This window comes from Carcharhinus amblyrhynchos, unplaced genomic scaffold, assembly GCF_965287045.1.
Source record: "Carcharhinus amblyrhynchos unplaced genomic scaffold, sCarAmb.v2.hapA scaffold_51, whole genome shotgun sequence".
Taxonomy (NCBI): domain Eukaryota; kingdom Metazoa; phylum Chordata; class Chondrichthyes; order Carcharhiniformes; family Carcharhinidae; genus Carcharhinus; species Carcharhinus amblyrhynchos.
In genome coordinates, this window is record NW_027649792.1 from 1150627 (window position 1) to 1162348 (window position 11722).

The 11722-nt window shown below is 46.3% G+C and overlaps 1 protein-coding gene across 1 annotated transcript; it reads right to left on the reverse strand.

Moving 5' to 3' along the window:
• Nucleotides 1-1629: 1629 nt before the first annotated feature.
• Nucleotides 1630-10476, reverse strand: LOC145337505 (putative G-protein coupled receptor 139). Its single transcript, XM_080182295.1, has 3 exons — nt 10296-10476; nt 5183-6087; nt 1630-1668 (listed from the first exon to the last, which is right to left on the reverse strand). Exons 1-3 carry the CDS (start codon nt 10474-10476, stop codon nt 1630-1632), a joined length of 1125 nt encoding a protein of 374 aa, XP_080038421.1.
• Nucleotides 10477-11722: the final 1246 nt, after the last annotated feature.

An 11722-nucleotide genomic window follows, 5' to 3' on the forward strand; every position in this document is an offset into this window, starting at 1 on the left:
ACTGTAATTCTGCTTTAAAAGTTAGACAGGAAGTGGGCCTCGGGGCTTTGTGGGAAGGGTTTTTTTTTACAGCGCAAAGTATAAAAGGAGGATTGCTGTAGACAGCGGGCAGCGTCGGGAGCGGGCAGCAGAGTGAGCTGTAAGGGCTTTGGGTCACAGGACTTGGGAGAAACGGGCAAGGTTAGTCTAAATTCTTAACTGTGTTTAGAAATCACTGGGAGACTGTGATGGAGGGACATGTGATGTGCTGTTTCTGTATGATGTGGGAGCTGGTGGACACCAAGGTCCTTCCCAGTGACCATGTCTGCAGTAAGTGCTGGTTGCTTGAAGAGCTCCAGCTCAAAGTAGACGAGCTGAACTCTGAGCTCCAGACACTGAGGCTCATCAGGGAGGGGGAGTGTAACCTGGATAATGGGGTACAAGAGAGACTCACACCCCCTAGACTGGCTAACTCTGAGGGTCAGGAACAAGAGGGTGCTGCTGAGGGGAGGAAGGGAGAGAGGAAGTGGGGGGAAGTGGGGAGGAAGGAGGGGGGAGTGGGGAGGAAGGGTGAGAGGAAGGAGGGGGGAGTGGAGAGGAAGGAGGGGGGAGTGGGGAGGAGGGGTGAGAGGAAGGAGGGGGAGTGGGGAGGAAAGGTGAGGGGAAGGAGGGGGGTGTGGGGAGGAAGGAGGGGGGTACACAAAGGCCTTGGCCTCTCAAACTGCACAACAGGTTTGAGGTTCTTGCTCCCAGTGTGGACAAGAACGAGGGCTGTCAGGTTGACGAGCCAACTGCCCAAGGTACAGTGGTGCAGACACAGGACAAAGTGGAACAAGTAAAGAGGAATGCCTGGAAATCCACGCAATCCATCCAAGTCCGATAATTGTGACTCCAATTTCAGATTTAATCTGTTAAGGATTCAGAAACGTGCACCACAACAACTGAATCTATCCCCTCCAGCTCCATTTTTCCCAGCAACAACAGAGAAGATGTCCTGAACCGGGGCACCAGTCAGGCAACACAGCCTTGGGGACTCTCCATACTGGCCACAGAGGAAAGTGTCTATTCCTGCTGTCAAACTATCCCCATTTACAACAACATTTCCCTTTCCTCCTCCCTCTTGAATGGCTCCCTGAACCACAGTGCTATGGTTAAGTTGCTCATCCTCCTTGCAGCCCTCATCCACGTCCGCAAAGGTCACATATCTGTTTCTTTCATCATTTGATGGACATGGGTGTCCCTGGCTGGCCAGCATTTATTGCATGTCCCTAGTTGCCCTTTGAGGGCATTGAGAGTCAACACCATTGATGTGGCTCTGGTGTCACATGTAGGCCAGACCAGGTAAGGTCGGCAGGTCTCATTCCTTAAAAGGACATTAGTGAACCAAACAGTTTTCTGGATTAATAGTCGAGTGACAATACCATTCGTTCATCATCTACACTGAGACAAGCCCAAGGGCTGAGGCTCCTTCAACACTACCTCCTGGCTTCGTCACCAAGACTTGCTTGGAGTCACACTCTCCTGTCCCTGATCACTCACCAAATGTGATGTAGTTATTCTTTGGGATGTGAGCACCTCCTGAAACACAGTGTCTCGCTAACTCTCCGCTCCCTAGTGTGCCACAGCGTTCAAAGCTCAGACTCCACCTCATCAAATCTGAATTGGTCTTCCTCGAGCAACCAACATTTCCTACAGATGTGTACACAAGCAAACACAAATGGGATCGCAATCTCCCACATCATGCAAGTACAACACATTACCTGGACCTGCCTCTGTATTTTGTCTACTTTTTATATGTTTTTAATCTTGTTGTAATTTTCTACTTTAAGCTATGTTCTCAATAAACTTCACAGAAAGTATCCCACCAGCAAAAATCTAAATCTGCTTGAATCTGTATGGATGGGAAAAGGGCATTTCTTTCATTCATTTTTGGGAAACAGAGTTCTCAGGACAGCCAGCATTTATTGCCCATCCCGAGTTGATGTTGGAGAGCGGTTGGGAGTTAAACACATTGCTGTGACTGTGGAGTCACATGTAGGCCAGACCAGGCAAGGACGGCAGATTTCCTTCCCTAAATGATATGTGTGAACCAGTAGAGTTTTCTCAACAATCAACAATAATTTTCTGGTCATCAGCAGATTTTTAATTCCAGATATTTTTTATTGAGTTCGAATTCCACCAGCTGCCATGTTGGGATTCGAGCCCAGGTTCCCAGAGCAATAAAAATATCGGGATCTTTCCTGATGCTATGACATCAGCAAGGAGCTGCTCAGAAAATCCCCTCAGTGTTCCTTCCGAGGACTGACTCACCAATCAGCTGCTTCCATTGGTCCCACAACATTTTCTGAACATTTAATGTCTGGCCGACACCTGCTCACACTGGACCTGATGGGAAGGCAGTAAGCGACACAAGACAGAGCAATACATCGCCAGCCATTTCCCTAAACTCCCACACTTACCCCAACTCTCAGAGTTTCACACTTTGTAGCTTGCACTCTGTGGGCAGATTTAACAGGCCCAGTTCGGAAGTTTATATTTGTGCCTGAACCTGTTTGAAGCCATTGCACCCCTTCTCATCTAGGTCTGAGTAACTGCCAAGGGCTCATCCCCAGTTTCCCTTGCTGAGAGGGCAATTAAGTGTCCTGATCATGTAAGGGCGACAGATTTCCTTCCCTGGGACATTGTTGAACCAGATAAAACCTGTTTAAATAAGTTTAAAGCACTTTTGTAGCAAGAACTTACCTTGTTGAACTGTTTAAATCATTTAAAAGCATTTTTGCGGGCTTTTTGTATTTACCGCTTTAAGAATTCTAAGGGCATGGATTTCAGGGAGTTGACGGGGAGCAGGCTTTAAAACAGCGCCAGGTTTAAAAGGACACCTGGTGTAGACAGCGGGCAACGTCGGAGCGGACAGCGGAGTGAATGGGAAGCAGAGTGAGCTATTAGGGCTTTGGATCAAAAGGGCTTGGGAGAAAAAGGACCAGGTAAGTTCGTGTGGAAATTTTCAATGCTACTACAGTGAATAATGGAGGGGCATGTGCGCCGTACTTACGTAAGGATATTTTGGCCTTGGAGGGAGTGCAGAGGAGGTTTACTAGGCTCATACCGGAGTTGAGGGGGTTGAACGATGAGGAGAGGCTGAATAAACTAGGCCTGTACTCATTAGAGTTTAGAAGAATGAGGGGAGATCTCATTGAAACATATAAGATGATGAATGGGATGGATAGGATAGAAGTGGAGGGACTCTTCCCGCTCAGAAAGGGCAGTAGGATTAGGGGGCACAGCCTCAAGATAAAGGGGGGTGCGGTTTAGAACGGAGTTGAGGAGGAACTTCTTCACTCAAAGGGTGGTAAATCTCTGGAATTCTCTGCCTGTTGAGGTGGTGGAGGCTGCCTCGCTAAATATTTTTAAGACGTGGGTTGATGGGTTTCTGATAAGCGAGGGGATTAAAGGTTAGGGGGAGAGGGCGGGAATGTGGAACTGAGCCACGACAGATCAGCCATGATCTTATTGAATGGCGGGGCAGGTTCGAAGGGCTAGATGGCCTACTCCTGCTCCTATTTCTTATGTTCTTATGTTTTCTGAACTCCAAATATAATTATTTTAATCCCACCATCTGCCGTGATGAGATTGGAACCCGTGTGCCCAAAACATTAGCTGAGTTTCTGTATTAATAGTCTTGTGATAAAACTATCAGTCCATCTTTATAAGGCCCTTGTCAGGCCTCACTTGGAGTACTGTGCGCAGTTCTGGCTGCATCACTATGGGAAGGACGTAGAAGCTATTGAAAGGGTACAAAGGAGATTTATAAGGATGTTGCCTGGACTGGGAGGCATGCCTTATGAAGATAGGCTGAGGGAGCTGGGACTCTTCTCCCTGGAGAGACGAAGGTTGAGAGGCGACCTGATAGAGGTTTATAAAATGTTGAGAGGAATAGATAGGGTGGATTCTCAGAGGCTATTTCCCCGGGTTGAAATGGTCGCTACGAGAGAACACAGATTTAAGGTGCGGGGAGGCAAGTACAGAAGTGATGTTAGGGGTAAGTTTTTCACTCAGAGGGTGGTGAGTGAATGGAATCGGCTGCCGTCAGTGGTGGTGGAGGCGAACTCGCTGGGGTCTTTTAAAAGACTCCTGGATGAGTATATGGAATTTAATGGGATTGGGGGTTATAGATAGGTCTATGGATTGGTAGGTATTGATGTGAGCGGCGCAACTCGTGGGCTGAAGGGCCTGTTTGTGCTGTAGTGTTCTATGTTCTATGTTCTATCATACCCACATCCTGAGTATACAGACCCTGAGTTCCAGTAACCTCGATACACCATTAGTCTGCAGACCTCCCTGATTGGATAGCATTAACTGGCTCAATCAGGGAATTCATATTCCAATAGGTCCAACTGATGGTTATCATTAAAGTCACTAAATAAATCTCTCTGTCGCTTTCTGTCTTCCTGTGCATCTCTCTGTGTCTCTCTGTCTCTGTCTCTCTCTGTATGTTGTTCTGTGTCTCTTATTGTCTCTCTGCATCTCCCTCTTTCTCTCCCTCTATACCCTCTTCTTTTGTCTCTCCTGCTCCCTTTTAATCTCACTCTCCTTGCCCCGCTCTGTCTCCATGTCCCTCCCTCTCTGTCTCTGTCCCACTTTTCTTATCTCTCTCTCTCTCTCTATGCCTTTCACTGCCATTTGCTCTTGTTGTGTCCATTGTATGTGATAGGTCTCATTCTTTTCCATTTGTTCCCGTTCTCTCTGTTTCACTCTTCTCTGACTATTTATCTCTGCCCTCCTTTCTGTCTCCCGTTCCCTCTTCGTTGCCCTTTTCCTTCCTTATTACATCTTCCCGTGTGTGTCCTGTCTCCCTTTCTCATTCCCTGTCCATCAGCCCTGCCATTTCCCCCTCTATCCCTGTTTCTTTCGGTCTGAGAAAACCCCTCACTCTCTCTGTCCTTCATCTCTGTTTGTCTCTCTGTGTCTGTCTGTTTGTTTCCCTCTCCCTGTTGAAAACTATTTCAAATGCTGTCTCTCTTCATGTCTTTGAGCCCTTTCGTCCCTCTACCTATCTTTGTCTCTCTATCACTCTCACTGTTGCTTTCACTGCCCTCTCGCTCTCTCTCTGTATCTGTTACTCTTTCTCTCTTTGTGAGGCTGTTTGTTGTTTAGAGTTTGAATGTCCAACAGGAAGAGTCAGGGATCTTGTGGTTGCAGTTACTTCTGAGGCTGTAATGAGATGAATAATTGCAGTAAAGGGATGTTTGAGCAGAATTATTAGCTGCTGTCTGAAATGAGTCTGTGTCACAGCATAAATGGCCGTGTTTGTACAGCAACTCAAGAGTTGCAGCATGAAACCCAATTCCAGAACAAAATAATCTAACACTACCGACTTATATCCCAAATACTCCATCCGACTCCATATTGAATAAACCATTAACATTGACCATAACAGCATGAAATTGGCTGAGATAACAAACAGTAAAATGATGGATTTCCTTCGACTCTCCATCTCTGGGTCTCTGGGATTCTCCCCACTGTTGTGACACCGGAGTCTCCTGCGGGCTCTGCTGCTCACTAAAATGTGTCTGACAGTGAAAGCATTGAGCAGCAGAATCAGGACGAATGGGACACACGGGGTTAAAATGAAGTGGAGGAACTCGATTGTACTCCAGATCACAGATTTCATAACATCCCATGCGACAGCACAAAACCAGGGATCGTTCATCAGATGATATCCATTTAAAAACATAAAATACCAGAAAATGTTCTTTAAACAGCTCAGCGCCGTCACTGTTCCCAGAACCACAGCCGCCGATTTCTCGCTGCAATATTTACTTTTCAGCTTGGGACAGCAAATGGCCACAAATCGATCAAAGGTGAAAGTGACGGTGAACCAGACAGAACAGTCAGTGGCTGCGTAAAGCAGGACAGCGTGGATATTACACACAGGAACCAACAGCAGGAAATAAAACTGTTCCCAATAAACAATGGGAATGTGTCTCAATGTAAGGTCAAGGATAACGACCAGCAGATCCCCCACCGACATGGCCACCAGGTAACTAGTAACACATTTGGACAGACCACAGTTTCTGTTTGTCAGTGTCACAATTGTGATTATGTTCACTGTTAGGAAGGAAGATTAAGATTAAAATTAGACATCATTCAGGGGAAGATTTGACAATTTAGACTGAGGATAGGTGAAAATAAAAACAATGTCCACACATACAAAATAACTTTTTTAAAAAAATCCAGCTCGTCTTTTGGAGTGTCGGGGGAAAGAGGAGCATCCAGAAGAAACCCACACAGACATGGGGAGAAGCTCCAAACTCCGCACAATAAATGACCCAAATGAGGAATTGAACCCAGGTCCCAGACGCTGTGAGTCAGCGTTGCTAACCACAGTGTCGCCATGCTGCACCATGGCGACAACACAATGGTATACATTTGGGAGGGAGTTTTCAGAGGAGTTCACAACACTGATCCTCACTCAGCTACATGTAAATAGCCCTTCTACCTTGTGGGGGATTTGGAGGGTAAGAAGGCTGAGGGAGTAAACCCTGACAGAAATCCCTGTAGGTGGGAATCTGTCATCTCTCAGACAGCTTACTGACAACCCCTGCAGCAGAACTGGTACCAAACAGTGCTGGTTCACCCTTGCCTCTGACTCATACTAACAGTTGACAGGGGGAGATCCCGATGCTTTGACAGCACAGAATCTCTATTATATTTACCCTGGGCTGTACCCTGGAGAGGAGACCACAGCATTGTTGCCAAATTAGTACAACACAGGAAGAAATGGTAATTTCACACCCGGTTGGCACAGGACACAACTGCCAGGGTTTGCTTTCAAGTGTTTGAGAAAACTTCAGTGTTCAGTGAATAGTCCATAATTCCCAGTGGGTTTGCTGCTGCCCCACTGTGGTCTACTGGACCAGTGAAGGTCAGTGAGTCCTCTCTTGGCAAAGGTTGACAATCTGTGCACCTGGTAAGAAAAACTCAACAAAGGCCGTTACCAAAGGAAAACCAAGCAGCCTGCCATAATGACAATCATCCAGTGAGAATGATATCCAATAATATGAAAGACATCAAAAGGTTAGTCATGGCACGAATCAGTTCCAGCCTCCCAGATTGCCTTGATCCACTACAGTTCATATACCTCCTCAACAGGTCCACACACACCATCTCCCTGGCCCGACAGTCAACCCTGTAACACAGACTCATGTTTATCGACTACAGCTCAACCTTCAACACCATTATTCCTACTGAACTCACATCCAAATCTATGGCCTGGGACTCGGCTTCTCCCTCTGCAGTTGAACTTCTAACCCACAAGCAGCAATAAATATGGAGAGGCAACAACACCTCTTCCACAATCATCCTCAACAGCGGTGCCCGGCAAGACTGTGTCCGCAGCCCCTTACTGTATTCCTTATACGCCGATGACTCAATTTACAAGTTTTCTGATGACCCCAACATAGTGGGTCAGATCCCAAACAATGATGAGATTGAGAACAGGGAAGAGTTGGAGAATCTGGTGAACTGTTGTGACCACAATCATCTTTTCCTCAATGTCAACGAAGCAAATCAACTTCAGGAGGTACCATGGAGTACATGCCCCTGTGTACATCAATGGGTTGAAGTTGAAATGGTCTAGAGCTTCAGGTTTTAGGGTTCAGATCACCAGTAACTTTTTGTGTCCTTCCATGATGACACTGCAGTTAAGAAAGCCCACGAATGCCTCTATCTTCTCAGAGGTCTAAGGACATTTGGCAGGTCAGCTACGGCTCTCACCCACTTTTACAGATGCATCATAGATAATATTGTAGCTTGGTGTGGCTCATGCTCTGTCCCAGACTGCAACAAACTTCAAACTTGGAGAATGCAGACCAGTCTATCACTCAAATCAACCTCCCACTCATCAACTCCGTCTAAGCTTCTCGCTGCCTCACAAAAACAGCCAGCATAATTAGGGAATAATGCACCATGGATATATACTCATCCCACTAGTTCCATTAGAGATTAAAAAAAGCATGCCAACCAACTCATAGAAAAACTACAGTGCAGAAGGGGGCCATTGATCCATCGACAATCCTAGCCAGACCCTATCCCCGAAGTCCCACATGTGTACCCTGCTAATCCCCCAAACGTAAGTATCACGGGACGCTAATTCGTAATTTAGCATGGCCAATCAACCAAATGTTGGACTATGGGTGGGAATAAGAGCATCCGGACGAAACTCACACAGAGAATTCCACACAGACATTGATCCAAACTAGGAATTGAACTCATGTCCTTGGAGACATGAAACAGGAGTGCTAACCATGGTGCCACCATGCTGATGACTCAACAACAGCTTCTTCTTGCTGCCAGCAGGCGTTTGAATGGACCTATATGGCATTAAGTTGATCTTTTCCTCCACCCTAGCTATAACTGCATTACATTCTGCACTCTCTTATTCTCTATCCCCTGTCTGTAGAACACTCAACAAACAATCCTTTTCACCGTACACTAATATATATGACAACAATAAGACAAATCAATTCAAATCAAACCAAACCAAATCAGTCTTTCACATCTCAAGCTGGAACATCAGCACGATGTGCCCTGGCCTTACCAATGAACTTACGCAGATTGATGACGTGCACAGGATTGCTGTGATCGAGATAAATTTACAAGGGTCAATGTGACTCTGGGGAGCTGCGAGAAACTGGACCTCCTCACTGTGAATGCTTTCCAGAGAAACACGATACGTTCTTCTAACAGGAGAAATCCCAACAGGCAATGTGTGAGATTGGAGCTGGTTTCAAAGTAAACAAAAAATCATCACTGGTGATGATGGAATCCCGGGATCCCTGATGCTGTGAGGCAGCTGTGCTAACCATTGTGCTCTACTGCCATCCTACAAGGTGTCCTGGAGACATCCAAGATCACGCCCAAGACGCCATCATCACTGTGTCCATGATTGGAAATCATGATGATTGGAAATCAATCTGAGGGATAGAATTAATCTCCACTTTGAGAGGTAAGGGTTGATGAATAATAGTCAGCATGGCTTTGTCAAGTAGAGATCATCTCTACAATTTGCTTGAATATATTTAGGAGGTGATTGCATAAGTAGATAAGGGAAGTGCAGTCAATGTAGTCTAAATGGACTTCAGAGAAGAATTCCCTCATGGGAGACTGAACCAGAAAGTAATAGCCGATTGGATCGAGGGCAATTTGGTAAATTACATTCAAAATCAGCTGAGTGGCAGGAGGCAGAGGGTGATGGTTGAATGTTGCTTTTGTGACTGCAAGCCTGCGTCCAGTGGGATTACACATGGATCAATGCTGGGTCCCTTGCTGTTTGTATTGCACATTGGTGGTCTAGACATGAATGCGTGAGGTATGAGCAGAACTTTCACAGGCACCGACCACAATCCCACCCGGCCCGATCCCCATAAAAATCTTCATTTAGACAGACAGATTGGGGCGGCACGGTAGCACAGTGGTTAGCATTGCTGCCTCACAGCTCCAGGGTCCTGTACTCGATTCCCGGCTCAGGTTGTTGTCTGTGAGGACTTTGCACATTCTCCTAGTGTCTGCGTGGGTTTCCTCCCACAGTCCAAAGGTGTGCAGGTTAGGTTGATTGGCCATGCTAAATTGACCGTAGAACCATAGGTTAGAGGATTAGTGGGTAAAATATGGAGGGATACGGGGGTAGGGCCTGGGTGGGATTGTGGTCGGTGCAGACTTGATGGGCCGAATGGCTTCTTTGGGTACTGTAGGGTTTCTATGATTTCTATGACTTGCAGCTGTGTTCCCAACCATGTACCAAACCTATGGGGTTGCAAATACACAATTCAGATACGCAAGTGAGATCTTGCTGTAAACAATAAAAATGGATACTGCAGCCTGCTGACTGGGTGGGTGATAAGCAGTGAACTGCTATATGTTATATGTCGAGGGTAAAATGGTTCCTGTCTCAAGCTTTTACTCATGAAGGAATAGTGTTTGATGTCACATATCTATGAAAAGTCCCAGCACACAGAAGACATCCCAGCCCATGGGCCCTGAGACAATTGTCAGTGGCTGAAAGAAATAATAACTGGACACAGAGATTCAACAGAAACAAGAGCAGCAAACCGAGTACAGTAAATGACAGGGAAATCAACACAGTTAAACAGCCTTTCTAGCAAGAGAAACTGGACACAGGGGAGGGGACTTTACAGCCTCACTCTCCCCGAAGCTGCAAAATCCCTCCCGTGTTTAACAGACCCTCCCACGCTCTGCCCCTCGCCTGCTCCAATTCTCTGGCGGTCAGGCCGGTAAAATTCCAGCCAGGGACTTACCCGGAACACCAACAATAGCCAGGAGGGGATAGTAAAAGCATTGAATCACGTGCAGTAGATATCGAATCCGACCAAATAATGTTATCCATGAGCCATCTTCAGTAAACCAAGAAATCCAGTATGATAAACTCCTGCCCTTGGTTGGAACATCAAAATCCATTGTTCCCAGATTCTGATCCATTGTTGTAACATTCCAATTGATTGTTCCCAGATTCTGATCCATTGCTGTAACATTCCAATTGATTGTCCCCAGATTCTGATCCATTGTTGTAACATTCCAATTGATTGTTCCCAGATTCAGATGCATCGCTGGGAGATTCCAATCCACTGCTCCCAGATTCTGATCTCTCCTCTCCCTCCCTCTCTCTTCACAGCCGCTGATCTCTGTTAGTTTGGAGTTGTCACTCCCGCTGTCTCAATGAGACAACACATTGAACAGAATCCCTTATTAATAGAAGAGGGAAATCGTCCAGGCAGACTAATCGGATCCATGGAGACTCACATCAATTACAGTCACTAAACAAACAGCTTCACTTCACCCCGTTCAATCCAACACTTTTTATACCCAAAGTAGAATATTTACAGCCTAGATGGGGTGTTGATGGTCAGGGAAATTTGGAAACAATGGAGGGTCAAACCATAACTCTTTCAATATTCATTCGATATAACAGAGTCCCTCTGCTCGGCTTCATTTCGAGAGAGATAGAATACAACAGCAGGGGTGTACTGCTGAGGTTTTGTAAATCTTTGTTCAGACCACATTCTGAATATTGTCAGCACTTTTGGTTCGGGGGGGGTTTTAGTGAAGTCGGGTAGCACGGTAGGTGCAAGGTTGGAGGGCCGAAGGGCCTGTTCCTATGCTGTAATTTTCTTTCTTGGTCCTTTTTGGCCCCATATCTAAGGAAGGATGTGCTGGCCTTGGAGAGGGTCCAGAGGAGGTTCACAAGAATGGTCTGGTGAATAAAAGACTTGACGCACGAGGAGTGTCTGAGAACTTTGGGTCTGTACTTGATGGAGTTTGAAAGGATGAGGAGGGAGATATCAATGAAACTTTCAGAATAACAAAAGGCCTGGATAGAGTGGATGTGGGGAAGATGTTTCCAATAGTAGGAGAGACTCAGGCCCGAGGGCACAACCTCAGAGGAAACATCAGTAGTCCACTCATTCATTGGAGCGAGCAGAGTGAAGGTTGCACAGAGTAAAGGTAAGCGATTACCTTTGTAAAGATTTTTGCAGGCTTTTTAACTGTAATTCTGCTTTAAAAGTTAGACAGGACGTGGGCCTCGGGGCTTTGTGGGAAGGGATTTTTTTTTACCGTGCAAAGTATAAAAGGAGGATTGCTGTAGACAGCGGGCAGCGTCGGGAGCGGGCAGCAGAGTGAGCTGTCAGGTCTTTGGATCACAGGACTTGGGAGAAACGGGCAAGGT